Here is a 15,532-nt window from a genome sequence, read left to right on the forward strand (position 1 = left end):
CGCTGCAGAGGCTTAGTGGGCCTGCGCACTGTTGGAACTGCCGCGAGGTAGGTATAACGGGAGCGTCAGACCAGCGCACCTGCGCAGTAGACTTCTAGGCAGGGCCGTGCACTGGGCTGCGCTTTGCCAGCTAGAGCGGGTGCGCAGGGATGGAGATGCTGGCCTCTTTCACGGGTACTGTCTGAGGTTCGGCTGCTCTGCCCAACACAGGTCCAATGGTAAGTCCGCCGAGGGCCTCTGAGGATGACCCCAAAGCGGCCTGGACTGGGAAGGTGGCCTCAATTGCAGCCAAGATCCCTTTGATTAGGGCCGCTAGCAGCAGCGATGGTGGGTTGCACCTGCTCTGTAGCCACTTAGCCGAGGCAACCGGGCAGCTGCCTTTGCCAGTCCTGTGGATTCTCTCCCAGAGCTTCTTGGGTGTCCATAGGGCAGGTTTTGAGGGTTCGTTTACCTGTGTACGTTATAATAGCATCCAGGCTGTCGCGAACTTGTTACTGAAAGGCGTTTAAAGGATGTAGCTTAGATGGTGGAATGGCTTGCCTAGCAACCGCCGCACAAGGCCTCCCTCCCCCCACACCTCCAGTTCCATCCTGAGAACCTCACAAACTAGTCCTGAGGGCGCACACCGGTCACCCCAGCCCTTGAGAGGTGGAGTCGAGAACATCAAGTTCAAAGTCTTCCTCAGCCAATGAGAGTGGGCTCCCTAAGAGTGGGCTCCTTGGAAGCAGGACTACATTTTCTTTTTCTTTTTTTATTAATTTTTTTTATATTAATCACAGGTTATTTACTTTGTATCCCAGGCGTAGCCCCCTCCCTCATTCCTTCCCAATCCCACCCACCCTTCCCTTCCTTCCTCCCTCCCTCCCTCCCTCACCTTCTCCCTGCCCCTTTCCAAGTCCCCTAATGGGGGAGGTCCTCCTCCCCCTCCATCTGACCCTAGCTTATCAAGTCTCTTCAGGACTGGCTGCAGTGTCCTCTTCTGAGGCCTAGCCAGGCTGCTCCTCCCTCGTGGGAGGGGAGTGGAAGAGCTCGCCTTTGAGTTCATGTCAGAAATAGTCCCTGTTCCCCTTATTAGAGAACCCATTTGGACACTGAGCTACCATGGGCTATATCCGAGCAGGGGTTCTAGATTATATCCATACATGGTCTTGGTTGGAGAAACAGTCTCATGAGAGACCCCTGTGCCCTGATATATTTGGGACTACATTTTCTTAATTAGTGATTGATGGAGGAGAGCCCGTTTCTTTTGGAGGTACCACTCCTGGGCCGGTGCCCCTGGGTTCTGTAATAAAGCAGGCTCATTAGTAAGCCAAGACAAAGCCAGTTAGCAACCCTCCTCCATGACCCCTGCCTTAGCTCCTGCTTCCAGGTTCCTGCATGAGTTCCTGCTTTCGATGATGAATGCCCCATGGAACTGAGTGAAATAAACCCTTGCCTCCCCAAGTTGCTTCTGTTGCTGTGTTTCATCACAACCATAGAACAGTTAACTAAGAAAGGGTTTATTAAGAGACAACAGGAGAGAAGTTCCTGAGAGTAGGAGGGGCTCCCGAGAAATAAAAAGCAACAGCACTTGTAAGATAGATGTCCGTACCCCCCACCCCCACCCCCCACCCCCGCATTCCCTAAGAAGCAGCCATTATCTCCAGCTTGCCCCCTCAAGCAATCAGGGCTTCTTAGAAATCACCTTGAAGGACCAGAACTGAGACAATGAGCAACAAGACCACAGTGTGGCCAGGATTGTTTCATTATGAAACTCTCTTGCCCTGATCTGTTCCCCCCTCCCCCCAGTAAATCAAAGTTAATGTCAGTGCCCTGAAGATGGACACGGGGGTCATGAGTCATGAGCCTCTTTATGCTTGGCACCTTTCTTTTGCCAGCATTAGTCACATTGAACGCTCTCATCTACTGAGCCATCTCTGCAGCCCTGTACAGCATGCCTGTACATCCATAGTCTGAAGTTCTTAAAAAGGAAGTAGGCTGCTTGCCTATATTGTGATAGGACAGTTCCAGGAGGAGTTGGTGACTGGAGCTTCTCCCAGGTCCTCCTGGCTCGATTTGGATGATGTAATGAGAATGTATGTGTTTGTATGCTCCATTTTATTTTTCTTTTTTTTTTAAATAATTTATTTAATTTTATGTACACTGGTGTGAGGGTGTCAGACACTTGGAACTGGAGTTACAGACAATTGTGAGCTGCCATGTGGGTGCTGGGAATTGAACCCGGGTCCTTTGGAAGAGCAGACAGTGCTCTTAACCACTGAGCCATTTCTCCAGCCCTGTATGCTCCATTTTCAAGGCGGTGGCGTGTGACCTGCACTGAGATTGTTTAGGCCAGGAGTTAGACATGGGGTAACCAAGTCTTTGTCAGTCTGACACAAGCTAGAGTCATGTAGGAGGAGGGATGTCAAGTAAGGAGTTACCTCTATCAGTCTGGTCTGTAGACTTATCCGTAGCCCATTTTATGGAGGGATGATCGATGTGGGAGGGCCCCCCGGGGGGCAGGTGGCCTTGGGTTATATAAGAAAGCAAGCTTGAGCCAGTGATGCTGAGCAAGCCTGCAAACTGTGTTCCTCCGAGGTTCTGCCTCAGTTCCTGCCTTGAGCTCCTCCTCTTGGCTTCTCTAAATTGTGATGTAGAAGTGTCAGCCAAGTAGTTTTTTGGTGTTGTTCCCCCGACTTCCCTAGTTGGTTTGGTCAGTGTTTTAGCATAGCAACAGAGAAGCTAACTGAGATATCAGGGCAGCTGCAGCAGCCTTTAAATACCCCGTTATAGTTAAGCACTGTTCTTTCTGCTGTATCAGAAACTCAGGTTCTAGTTGGGGTCATGTTAGTCATGTGCCCTGTGGAAGGTGCGTCCTCAAGAGATCCAGCTTGGTTGCAGTGGCACTGTAGTTTTGACCACCTTTCCTCGGGACTTTGTGGATCATAGGGGAAATACTCTAAAAGGACGATATGATCTGTCTTGAGAAAGAAAAAAAAGTATCGTCCACCTTAAGAATATGCCATCCCTCATGAATATACATAAACCTCAGGCAAAACAACAAACCCAAGGTCCTTTTCAGCTGTCATTTCTCAGGTTAGCCAGCTCCTGCCATCTTTGAAGTATACTATGCATCGATTTTGCTAAATAAATATGACTTTCTATGGTCCCATCTGTATCTATGGATGAATTCTTTCTTCATTGGACCAAGGACCTGCCAGACCCCTGGGTAGGTAATAACCTTATCAGACCCAAGGGGTACGGATTGCCCGTGGTCATAAGTCTGGAAGGGCTCACAGGGGACCGGTGTGAACTAAAATTTCTCCAAAGGAAATATACCTATGCATACGATTCTTCAAGGCCACTTGATTGATAAGAACTCATAATCTTAAGAGAATTGGCTGCAGTTCCAGAGCTGAATTATCTTGGCTGATCCTTTGGTTTCCCTAATGGCCAATCATTGCCCACCTCTGACCTAATGTCTTTTTTACTATCGGGTACAACCTCAGGAATGCATTCTTAGCAGACTGCTACCATCAGCCAAACCCAAATCTCAGAATGCCCTCAGATAATATCTGAGACCTATAGCAGAGGCGTGCCTGCTTCCTTGTAACCTCCTCTAATATACTTGAAAAGTACCTTGATCTATGACTGTTTCGTTCTGTAACTGTAAGCACTTTACTGAACTGTCGGCACGATCTGAGCGTGCTATTCAGGACAACCTGAATCCGTGTTCCTAAGCTATGCTTATTTATATCGGGCTCAACAGTAAACCGTCTCGTTTCCTTTGAGGTCTGTATTTTGAGTCCTCAGGAAACCATGAGGAGTTCAAGTCCCAGCTCCTCCCGGCCCCACCACTGCGACCTCTACCATAGTTTCAAAGCCCCAGTGAACTTCCGTGGCCACAGCAAACAAACACCAGAACAGGATCAGGTGCCGAGGCACAGATCAGAGCCCAGGATCAGTGTCTGCAACCTGAGCTAACTCAGTGCCTGGTACAACATTCACAGGAAGTCTAGGCTTGACATACTTGCGCAAGGACAAGGTCATTGGTGTGTTGGTATGTTAGGGGACATTTTAACAAGCAGGTCTCACTGCCCTCTAATGCAGCAGAAAGCCCCTTCTGTGTGTAGCTGCTGAGTAGGGAGTAAATGCTTTACATATTCCCAGGCAAGCAGCCCTCATGGAATCGTCTATTATACAAACAGAGTCTTGAAAACCCACTTGTAGGAGCAGTAGTCATGAGCCTGGTATAGAATGCTTAGAGCAAGGATGCTCTTGTCCTAGCATCAAAGCACACAGTGCTAAATCAACATTTTGTTTTAATTTGAATCGTGTGTGTGTGTGTGTGTGTGTGTGTGTGTGTGACATCACAGCACATATGGAAGTCAGAGGACAACTTTCAGAAGTTGGTTTTCTCCTTCCACTGTGAGATCAAATGCAAGTCATCAGGCTTGCTTGGCAAGTGCTTCTATACACTGAGCCATCCCACTGGCCCCACAGTAATAATTTAATGAGGGTTGGGGGACAATGATGCACATTAGCCTATATTCAAGAAATGTAAAAAACAAACAAACAAACAAAAAACACAGAAAAGCCCTAATGTGATGCTTTTAGAAAGAAATGCTGCTGGTAGCAGCATTATAAAGTACAACTGAGTCTTGGGAAGATTTAGCTTTGCAGAAGCTGGAGAGATGGTTCCCTGCCCCCAAATGGCAGTGCCGGTGACATTGTCCTAAACCACAGGACTCTGGCTAGGTAAACAAGAAGGATCTCCTTATCAGGTAAACAAACCTACAGGTTTCTGTTTGCTAGAATAGCAGAAACCACCCTTAATCTTCCAGCAACCTCCAAAGTTCCCCCAAAGGTCAGCTACCTCTAGCAACTTCCTGAAGACCCAGGTTCAATTCCCAATATCCACATGGCTTCCCTAACGCCAGTTCCAGAAGATCTAAAGTCTTCTTCTGGCTTCCACAAGCAGATGCATAACACACATACATACAGGCAAAACACCCACACACAGTATGTGAGGGTGAGGGGTGTATATGTGTGGGGAGGAGTGTGGAGCACTTGGTTTAAAGACAAAGTTTCCCAACGTAGCTCTAGCTGCCCTGAACTCACCCTGAAGATCAGGCTGGCCTCAAACTCAGAGATCTGCCTCCTGAGTGCTGAGATTAAAGGTATGTACCACCACACCCAGCTAACTAAAATATATTAAAAAAAAATAAAATAAAAAATAAAAAAGCTTAGCCTAAGGGCTAGGGAGATGGCTGAATGGGGGAGAATGTTTGCTATGCAAGCATGAAGGCCTATGTTCAAATTCTCTGACCCACGTACACCAAGCCAGCTGTGCAAAGTGGTAGTAGCACTTTGGGGGTCAGACACACCAAACACATACACAAAATACAGTCCACATCCCGGCTTCAGCCACATGACAGTGAAGAAGAGGGAGGAGGGAGAGCTTCTGATACAACCACACATCTGACATTGACAGGTAACCTCTTCAGTCATACATAAGCTTCCATCCCAGGAATGATTGACATCGCATGTGGTCAGGAGACCACAAGCAGCAAGGATGGTGGAGAGAAACAATGATACCTCAAAGGGTGTTTGCTTTTCCGTGGAGATCGTTAAAGAATTCAACAGACACAGAATGGCATCGGCCTGCTTTGCATCCAAGAGCCAAAGAAAAGCTGCTCACAGCCCATACCAGCTACAGGATGATATGGTGCCACGGCCCAGCAGCCACAGGTCAGAATTTCTGACACCTGAGTCACCTGCTGGGGATTTTCAGTTTTATTTGGTAGTGTCTGTGTGACTGGTCGTTCTTCAATGCGAGGACATTCCTTAGTTAGCCACAGAACTCCACGTGTGGAAGCATCCTCCGAGGTCATAGTACATTTTGTCCGCAGGTGCTTCATCAGGGCATGCTTCCGAATGGAGCTTGAGGGGGGGCACTTTGAACTTCTGGAGGGGAGCTGGCAAGGGAGGGCCTGTGCCTGGGGACAAAGCCCAATTTTCTATGGTTGGATTAAGCCAGGAGAAGAACCTGTTTGTCTGGAATGTGGGATGGCCTTGATGGGCACTGTGAGAAGTTGTTTGCCCCACTGATTTGGGACTGTTTTTTTTTTTTATTGTCCTTGTTTTTTGTTTGTTTGTTTTGTTTTGTTTTTTAATCTGGGGCCTTTCAGGCTCAGGAATTTAGAAAACTAGTTCCTCATCCCTGATGATCAGCCAGCCAATCTCTCCCAATCCTCCTGAGAGCCTGTCAGCGACTCCTGCACCTATGTATTTTTACTTTATCATTTATACTTTATGTGTGTGCTTTGTGAATGTATACAAAGAATGTGGAGGTGATGGCAGGGGTCAAAAGAGGAAGACAGTTTCCTTCCCCCTAAGTCAGCTTGGAGTTGTGAGCCTCCTGGTGTGGACGCTGGGCCTCTGGAAGAGTAGCAGGTACTTTTAGCCACTGAGCCATCTCTGTGGACAAGATGGAAGGTGTCACTTGCTCAAGGTGACATAGTAAAGACTCAGTACTGGACATGGACCGAGGCTTGGAGTTTTGATTCTGTTAGGTCCAGAGTGCCCCCCTCCCCCCGCAATGGCAGTGCTTTTGACAGTGTCCTTGTTGGGGTAATCTTTTTGTATGCTGTGTAAAGGTTGTCTTTGTATTGTTCAAATGTTGATTTCTGTACCAACAGAGAGCTGAGTACTGTCTGGACTTCGGTTATTGGTCATTTTTATAGATCATCGCCTGCCTCAGTACTTTGTAGGCCTCCATTACCTTCTCATTAGTTTAATAAAGTAGCTGAAGCAGGAGAGGAAAGGGGGAAGAATCAGGCAAGAAGCTTCGCCAGAGCAACACAGGTAGACTTAACAGGTGTGGGGTCTGGGTGAAAGGTAATGAACCATCACATGGCAGACGTGGACTGGGTTACTTTAAGTTCGATAAACTAGCTGGGAGATAGTCAGGTAAGGCCTAAGCTATGATAAATAGTAATAAGTTTGTGTGTCATTATTTGAGAGCTGACAGGTCCAAGACAGTTCAGCAGTAGTCCTAAACAGAAGGATTTGGCTGGGTAAAACATAAGCCTAAATGTGGGTTTCTGCTAACCAGCAGCCGTCCTTAATCCAACCCCAAAGATTAACTAGCCTGAGCAAGGTAGTTCCACACACTTCCTTGTGTCTGATTTTGGTCCTTCTGCTTCTCAAAAGCCCCACTCCCAACCACTATCGCACTATGGAATAAGTTCCAGCAGGTGAAGGAGGGAGAGACATCAGCATTCATACAGCACCGTAGGGTGAGTCTCAGACAAGAAGCCATACTGTGGTAGTCAGAGGTGGCCAGAGTGGTGAGGACCTCCAGGGAGAATGGGGAGGCAAAGATGGGCCTCCCACCCAGCCTCACTCACAACATGAAGGGAAGAGGAGGATTGTTGCCTTGGTTGAGGTAGAACTTCCCACGGAGGAGTGGGTGTTATCCAGGAGATGTTCAAGGCCTCTGGGAGCCAGGGCAGCTCTCATGGGACTGGCAAGGAACTTCCTTGGGCCATGGCAGGAACAGTGGACCAGCAGCCAAGTGCTGCCAGCAGGTGGCGCTAGACACGGGACCCTGCAGCAGTGCTTTGATCCTGGCTCTAAATCAACTACCATGCAGGCTGAGTTCTGAGGACCTCCTGGAGGTCAGAAGTGATTCACTGTGTCATCCACTGTACCTGAAATGCATCATTTGTTTTTTGACTGAATGGAATTTCCACCAACAAGTTTTTCTGGACTTTGAACAATTGTATTCTAAAGAAGAAGAAGGAGGAGGAGGAGGAGAAGACAGGAAGAAGAAGAGAAGGACAAAAATATCATTTGAAAATACATTTCACACAGGGAAGGCACTTCAATATACACCTGGCGCTCAGTCCTGCCCACTTCACAAATGTGTGTATAAGGAGATTTGAACAAGAGTTGAGTACCTCTGCCTGGAGGTGAGAACCCTTGAGGGGTTCTCTGGCCACACCTAGCCCTTCCTACTCTAAGGCTTGGGGACACAAGCTGGGTGGCCATTTACATGGCTTCGTAGTACAGTTCAGATTGGAATTGCCTTTCTACAAAAGCTCCTGTATCCGGGGCCTTGGTGCTTAGCTAGTGGCACTATTTTGGGAGGTTCTGGGAAGTTTAGGAGATAGAGCTTAGTTGGAAGACATAGGTCCTTGAGGGTCAGTCCTTCGGGTGGCTTGTCACTGGCCTCTTTCTGTTTGTCTCTTTCTCTGCTTCCTGGCTGACATGAGGTCAGAAGTTTAGAGAGCATACTCCCACTGTCAGGATGTTCTAAGTATGTGGGGCTAAGCAACTGAATCACCAAAGACCATAAGGCAAAGCAAATATTTCCAGGAAATGTACCTAGTATGTTGGGTCATAACTCTCAGAGACCCAGGGACACCATAATCACTGAACACAACTTGGGCTCATTCACTCATTCAGAACTTGAGTCAGCAGTGGTTTCCTGGTCACCCCTCCCCCCCAAATTCTTACCCAACTCCTGGTCTGTGTTCTGGCCACCACCCTATCCTCCTGTGCTGAACCCAACAGATGATGGGAGCTGAAGATGGTGGGAGGTGACATTTCTGTCACCTGACACCTTTGTTGGCAGCCACACAAGATTTAGCACTGGGTCTGGAAAGGCCTCATACATACAGACCCGTGGGCAGGGAAGAAGAGAACTAAATCTCACACTCCATGGCCCAGAGCCCACCTGAATCCTCAGGATGTGAATAAATAATCAGACAACTGGCAAATGAGTTAAGCACTCTAGAGCTCAGGCCACCCTGTCCCAGGGGACCCCACAAAGCCTGCCTTCTGTGGACAGCATGGATAGAAGCTTTATTATTTTTACACATTACGATAGAATATGTGGGATATAGTTCCATGTGCATAGATAATATAATGGATGAGATGTTAACAATATAATGAGATATACCCTGTCAAGTTTAAATATAAATAAGTTGGTGCCACCTTTACTGAGACTACTGTCTTCCTTTACGCAAGAGAACATGTGTGGAACCCCTTAAGACTTGGGACATTCTTTTCTAAGCCTCTGTGGCAAGATTGTACAGGTCTGAAGATGAGTCCCTAGAAAACGTGGCAGCCTTGACTTCAAGGGAGAAAGAGAGAGTGGGCCTTTGGATCCTTGGCAGCACTGTGGCGAGCTGTAAGCCACATGGTGGTTCAGAAGGAAGGAGGCATGGTCTGAGGGTCTCGTCTGCTTGATCCCAGTACCTTGTGCCCTAGCTTTCAGCAAACCTGGGGTTCATGACCGTCGTGGTAGCACTCTTGAAGAGGGGGTTGTCCTAAAAAGGAACCAAGCATGTTGTCAGTGCAGGGAGGGTGTCAAGACTCTTAGAAGCCACCAGCTCAATAGAGGTCATACTGAGGAGCCAACCAGGTCAGGAAGCTGCCTCAGGGCTAAGCCTGCACACCTTAGCCTAGTTTGGGAGGCTGGAGGCTAAGCTGGGGTGAAGCATGTGCCATCCCTCCAGGACAGCCACTGTCCCACTGTGAGAAGTACAGAGTTGGGGAAGTCACGCTATGTGGGTCTCCTAAGCATGGGCAGGAGAGACCGTGTGCCAATAGCTCCCTGTGAGAGGTCAAAAAAGAATTCACGTTCGTGTGCTATAGGGTCCCCCAAGTGAGGCCACTCACATTGTTCCACTGGGACTTGAGCTTCTCCTTCTCAAAGCGTCTGTACTCCCTGAGGTCAGTCAGGTGGGTCAGGGCCTTCCAGATGACCAGGAGGAGGACACCAATCAATACGACACCTACCACAGTGCCCCCTACGATAGCAGCCACGTTGGGACCTTTCGCACACACTGAGGAAGAAGAACACAACCACAAGTGTCAGCCAGCCCCTCCCTACAGGATCCAGGCCTATTCCTGCCACACGGGGATCACCCTTTGCCACATCTCATGAGGACAGGAGAGAATCTAGCCCTGCCCCCTGCCAGAAATAAGACCAGGCCCCATGCTTCCAAACGAAACATAAAGACTGTTTGGCCAGTTCATTGGCCAACCTGAGGAAAGCTTGGCAGGCATCCCTGGGTCAACACCACCACTAGGGTTGTGCTTGAGGTACCCCTGGCCATCTCATTGTGCAGTATGGGCATTGGTACTGAGGTCTGAGTTGATACGTCCAGACAAAGGGATTCTATGGTGACCAAATTCAGGTCTGTGTGCAGACAGCTGAGGTAGCCATGTGATGAGCAGTTCAATATCCCAAAGTCCGTTGCTCAGCTGGCCTTTCTTGGGTGTGGACCCTGAGATGCAGTAGGCTACACAGCAGACCCTGACTGGGCGACAGAGGTACTAACCATCAGTGCAGACCTCTCCTTGCTGGGTTCCTGACGATGACATTGTCATAGAATGTTTCCTATCATCATGGCCTTTTCAGGAAGGGCTACCTGCTGTCTTCACAGAGGTTAAATAATTTGGCCAAGGCTGCACAAAACCAGACATTATTTCCAATGTATCCATCAGAATAGCCTGGAGGAGACCTCACTATGGCAGGATGGAGCCCACAGCCCCCAAGCCCGAGGGCAGACCCTGAGCTCCAGGTACTTCAACAGAGGCTATAACCTATCTGCCTTTTTATGGGTTCCTCACTTGAAGAGGGGCTTGGGCTCAGGAGCCTCCAGGCCTCAGTCGTGAGGCAGCCTGGTTTGCTGCTGGCCTGAGCTCCTGGTGGTCACCTGAGTGGCCTCCTTGTCAGTTCCCTCAGCTGTCAGGGTCTGAATGCAGTGCATAGCTGAAATTCCAAGGCTGCTTAAGTCTATAAGGCATCCTGTCATATCTTTTTGCCTAAATCCATCATGTCTGCCTTCTTTGGTTATTGTTATTCAACAATACTTCCCAGCTATTCAACCTCCAACCTGACCTTCTGTTTCATCTGTCGGGGACCCTAGGACCCATCATCACCTGTTTCTCTCAGAGCTGCTCCTCTGGGTTCCATTCAAAGGGAGGCTCTATCAACACACACCCACACACACCTACAGCCCACCCTGCCCACTCATCTCCTCTCTGTTAAGTCCTAGGCCAAGCAGCAGTTTTACCTGCCCCTTCTGCAGCCCTGACATGATCCATCCACTTGCTCAGTGACAGGGCAGCAAGCCAGCTTAGACAATCACAAGATCATATCTGTCTCATCCCATGCTGAAACTATGTTTATCTGGCTCCTGACAAGATCATGCTCCCTGACTCCTAAAGGGACAGTGCTTATCTGGTCCCTCACAAGACCTTCTCCACCTTGTTCCCTGACAGGACTGTGTCCACTCAGTTCCTGACAATATCGTGTCCACACTATCCTCCAGGAGGGCAATACCCACGGAATACCCTGGCAAGCAAGCTGCTGGTTGCACTTTTAAAAAACACAACTTGGGGGCCAGAGAAAATAGATCAGCCGGGAAAGGTGTTTTCTGTGCAAACATGGCGATCTGAGTTCGATCCCACCATGAGAAAAAGATGAACCAACTCCTGAAGGTTGTCCTCTAGTGTGTGCACACCCACGCACACACTATAATAGTGAAGAACCAGCAATTACAGAAAAAAAAAAAAAAACCTTTAAATAAGCACAGCTGAGCATGGCTACTTTTCTTTCTGGAAATTTCTAATGGTTTTTTTCTGGAATGTACAGGAATAGGCCTGGACCCTTCCAGGACTCCTGGGGGCATCGTGTGCATAAATGGCTGGCCCATGGGGAGTGGCACTGCGAGGAGGCACGGCTTTGTTGGAGTGGGTGTGGCTTTGTTGGAGGAAGTGTGTCACCGTGGGGGTGGGGCTTTGAGCTCTCCTATGCTCATGCTCTGCCCAGTGTGGAACCAGCCCCCTTCTGCTGCCTGGAGAGGCAGAACTCTTGTGCTCCTCCAGCACGTCTGCCTGCACGCTGCCAGGCTTCCCCCCACGATGATAATGGACTAAACCCCTGAAGTTGTAAGCCAGCCCCAAGGAGATGTTTTCCTTTATTAGAGTTGCCATGGTCATGGTGTCTGTCCACAGCAGTAGAACCCAAACCGGGACAATACCCAATGTGTATTGTATTGCCACCATGGAATGTCATTTGCTGTTCATCTCATATGCAGGGCCAGGTAAGGAGAGTGGAGAGAGAGGGCCATGGGACAGGGAAATTGGATGGCTGCCAGCTGCCTTGCGCAGGTCCTGGGTGGCCCCTCTCCTGCTGCTGAGCCTGCCTCGCCCCGCAGAAGAGAGCCGTTTCCCTCTGCAGCCCTCTCGCTGTCTGCGAAGGCCTCAGGGTCACAGTTCTTGTCACCTTTCCCAACTACACCAGTCCTCACCATCATGCCCCAGGTCCCACCCAGCCTCACCTCGGATGTCCTCCACGTGGATGTCATAACGGTCCCACCCGTCCTTCTGATGCATGGTGTAGTTCATCCAGCAGCCCTCCGAGTCCCTCTCCGTGCAAGAGAATAATATGTCTGACTCGAGGGCGGACTTCAGCGTCAAATTGGCACACGCCAAGCTGCAGTTCTTCTCAAAAGGACCTTTATCGAACTTCAGGCACTCGGCACAATTGCTGCGGAGGAGTGGGGTAGAGTAGGTTTTGAGGGGGTGTGAGGGCATGAGGTTTCAAATGGCATATTTGATGTACGACGAGAAGGTGTGTCAGGGTGCACAGGTATGCAGAGCTGCATGGTTGTGGAAGGGTCGCACGGGCGTGTCGTGGTTTGTGAATACGAAGACACATGGGTGTGCTGGGTTGTCTGGCTGTGTGTGAGTACACTAGTATATGAAGATGTATGGATGGACCGGGCTTCAGAGCTGAGCCAGGTGGCATGGATGATTCAGGAAACACACGCGTGTCTGGCGCATGGTCTAAAAGGAATATGGGCTTCTGCATAACAGGTGATCTCAGGTAGAGGGCCTGGGAGCTCTCAGGACTCAGTGCCATGATGTGAGCGACAGCAGATACGGATTGTGTTCATAAGAGGGTCTGGAAGGCAGAGCCAGTGTTAATGGAAACCTGACTCAGGGACTGAAGGGACATAGGCCTAGCTCCCCTGTGAAGCCAGGAGTCCTGTGGGCGTGCAAGGAGGTAGATGGCAGGGACACTGGACCTGCCAAATCCTGCTGAGAACCATCAAGGAATGGTACCCCTGGGGGCTCCCGGTTTGCCCAGCAGGGAGGCCAGCATGGGCGATGGAGACACTCACATGTGATTGCTCTCTCTGCAGGGCGAGGAGCTGGGATTAACCTTACACATCGGTGGCTGGTAGCCTCCCTCACACACACACGTGTTGCAGCTGCACCGGCCACGGCCATGGCACTCCACCAGCCGCTTATTCAGGCAGCCTTCCGTGGACCTGTTGCACTGGCAGGCTGAGCCCTCGAAGCCCTTATTGCAATTGCATTTACCACAAAAGCAGTTGCCCCTGTCTGGAAAAGAGCCAAGGTCACCGTCACTCACTGATGGAGGCCAAGGAAAGGGAGTCATCCTCCTGCCACTAGGCTCCCTAGCCTGGTAGTGCCAGGAGGACAGCCTCCTCTGCTTCCTGCTTCTACCTATTACTCCTCACATGGCGCAGGAGTACCATGGAAGGATAGGTGGGCAAAACCACATAGACCAAGGATGCCTTCCTGCCCTGAATCTCCAGCAACACAGACACCGCTCAACCAGATGGGACCTCCACATTGTATCTGAAAAGTTCTTGGATGGAGACAAGACTGTCACCTCCATTGCCTTCCCAGGACAATGCTGGCCCTCACAGACAAAGAAACAGGTCAGGCAGGGAAGGCTTGCTGGTCTGTCCATCTGTCTGTTCCCAATGCCCCACTTAACATCTCCCAGGACAAATGGACGAGGAAGTCCCTCCCCATGGCCCCCTGACACTCACCTGAGCCGCCGCAGACCTGGGCATTGTATCGCTCGCAGTTGACATTGTCACACTCGCAGTACTGCCCAAAGATCATTTTGTTGGAGCCTTCAATGTTGTAGCACACACACTGCCCGCAGATGCAGTCCCCCAGCCCTGAGCACACGATGGAGCTGTTGTCCCTCCTGCAGCTTCCTTCCAGCTCCTGGCTCGTCCGGCCCTGCGTCTGGCATTCGCAGTTTTTCCCAATGTAGCCAGACTCACACCTGGTGTGATGAGGGACGGGGTGCACTTAGGTCCTCCCTGGGGATGGGGACACCAGTCCTTCCCGGCCCAGCACTCACCCAAACACCTGTAGCGTATGGCATGCCACACCTGCTCTCCAAAGGTCTCCTGAGCATGTGCCATGTACCAGGCAATGATGTCCCTGGGGTCATACAGGTGACTGTCCTATGAGCAGGACACCCCTGGCAGGCTCCCCTGGGAACTGCCTGAGAGTTGAGTTAATAGATTGTCCTAAGAAGCCAGTATCTGTCCCTGACCTAGACCTGGAAGGGGGTCTGGTGAGCATCTGGGATCACTGCCTTATTACGGATGAGTGTGGGAACATGGTACCTAGCTCAGTAAGACATGAACGGCAGGTCCAAACCCTGTCACATCCTGTAGGGTCCTCCTGCAGAAGGAAGCTGCAGAATTCACTGACCAGTGGCCCAGTCCTCCAGGCAAGTTAGCTCAGCCTTGTAGAGAGGCTGGGCATTCAGGACCAGGGCAAGGTGCTACTGGCCAGGGGGCAGCCACTGAAATCACCACGATCATAGAGTATCCGGGAGGAGGCACACAGTCAGTACAGGCCTGACATATGGGATAGTCAGTGCACCCCAAATATCAGAAACTGGAGAAGCAGTCGGGAGTGGGAGAGGACGGCTGGCACCCAGACCAGCACCTACAGCTTCTCTGCTGAGCATACGGCACCCTTCCTCCTCCTTGAGGCAGAGCATCCTGAACCGAGGCCAGTGTACACATGTTCAGCAGGCGGCTCTAGGGCTCAGGCTCCCGGGAGTGGCTGCCTGTCTCAAAGGTATTCTAACTACATGCTGCCAGTCTGATTGCTCCGAGTCCCTGAGGTCAGAGAGAGCCAGGAGTACCTGCAGGCCATCGACTTCCTGAGTGAGCCAGCTGTGCCCACTTCACCTGAAGACACACACCTGCCTCATGGGTAGGCATGCCGTGGGGCACTCATGCCCACCTCACCATGCCGTGGGCTGGCTTTGCCCACCTCATCTGCAGACAATTTTTCCGTGAACTGGTGAGCCGTGGGCCACGTGCACCCCCTCACCTGCAGATGCCACACTCCATGGTACCCTTCCCTCCACAGAGCTTTTGCTCCCGACTCTGGTCCTGGCACTGGCACTCGCACAGGGGAAGGACCTCTACGGTCACTGTGTCGGTGAAGCCCAGTGCCTTGATGACAAAGGACTGCTTCTGGATGCACTCCGAAGCCGTGACTTTTACCTGGAAGGTGACCTACAGGAGAATTGCGGGGAGGGGGGGTGAGCAGGGGAATGGCCCTACTCCTGCATCTTTGCCCAGCCTCTCGGGTACCCCAACCAGATACTTGTCCAGTTGCGCATGTCCAGCAGTTGCACCCAGAGGACCTGTCATCCCGTGCCCATCAGTCTACCCTG

The 15,532-nt window shown here is 50.5% G+C and overlaps 1 protein-coding gene and 1 long non-coding RNA gene across 3 annotated transcripts in view; one reads left to right on the forward strand and one right to left on the reverse strand.

Annotated features, from left to right (window-relative positions):
• The first annotated feature begins 9 nt into the window (after window positions 1-9).
• LOC132648339 (uncharacterized) lies at window positions 10-8,390 on the forward strand. Its single transcript, XR_009586708.1, has 2 exons — window positions 10-218; window positions 5,474-8,390. It is a non-coding gene; the product is annotated as an uncharacterized LOC132648339 (long non-coding RNA).
• A 434-nt stretch (window positions 8,391-8,824) lies between these two features.
• The window catches only part of Itgb2 (integrin subunit beta 2), a 31,846-nt gene continuing 25,138 nt past the window's right edge, over window positions 8,825-15,532 (reverse strand). For both annotated transcript variants that reach the window (XM_021630932.2, XM_060369298.1), the window contains exons 11-16: window positions 15,184-15,371; window positions 13,869-14,113; window positions 13,188-13,410; window positions 12,342-12,550; window positions 9,670-9,836; window positions 8,825-9,317 (exon numbers count right to left, since the gene is read on the reverse strand). In XM_021630932.2, the coding sequence (XP_021486607.1) occupies window positions 9,255-9,317; window positions 9,670-9,836; window positions 12,342-12,550; window positions 13,188-13,410; window positions 13,869-14,113; window positions 15,184-15,371 (1,095 nt within the window). In that variant the 3' untranslated portion in view covers window positions 8,825-9,254. The remainder of the gene's footprint in view (window positions 9,318-9,669; window positions 9,837-12,341; window positions 12,551-13,187; window positions 13,411-13,868; window positions 14,114-15,183; window positions 15,372-15,532) is intronic.

This window comes from Meriones unguiculatus, chromosome 16, assembly GCF_030254825.1.
Source record: "Meriones unguiculatus strain TT.TT164.6M chromosome 16, Bangor_MerUng_6.1, whole genome shotgun sequence".
NCBI classification, from domain to species: Eukaryota; Metazoa; Chordata; class Mammalia; order Rodentia; family Muridae; genus Meriones; species Meriones unguiculatus.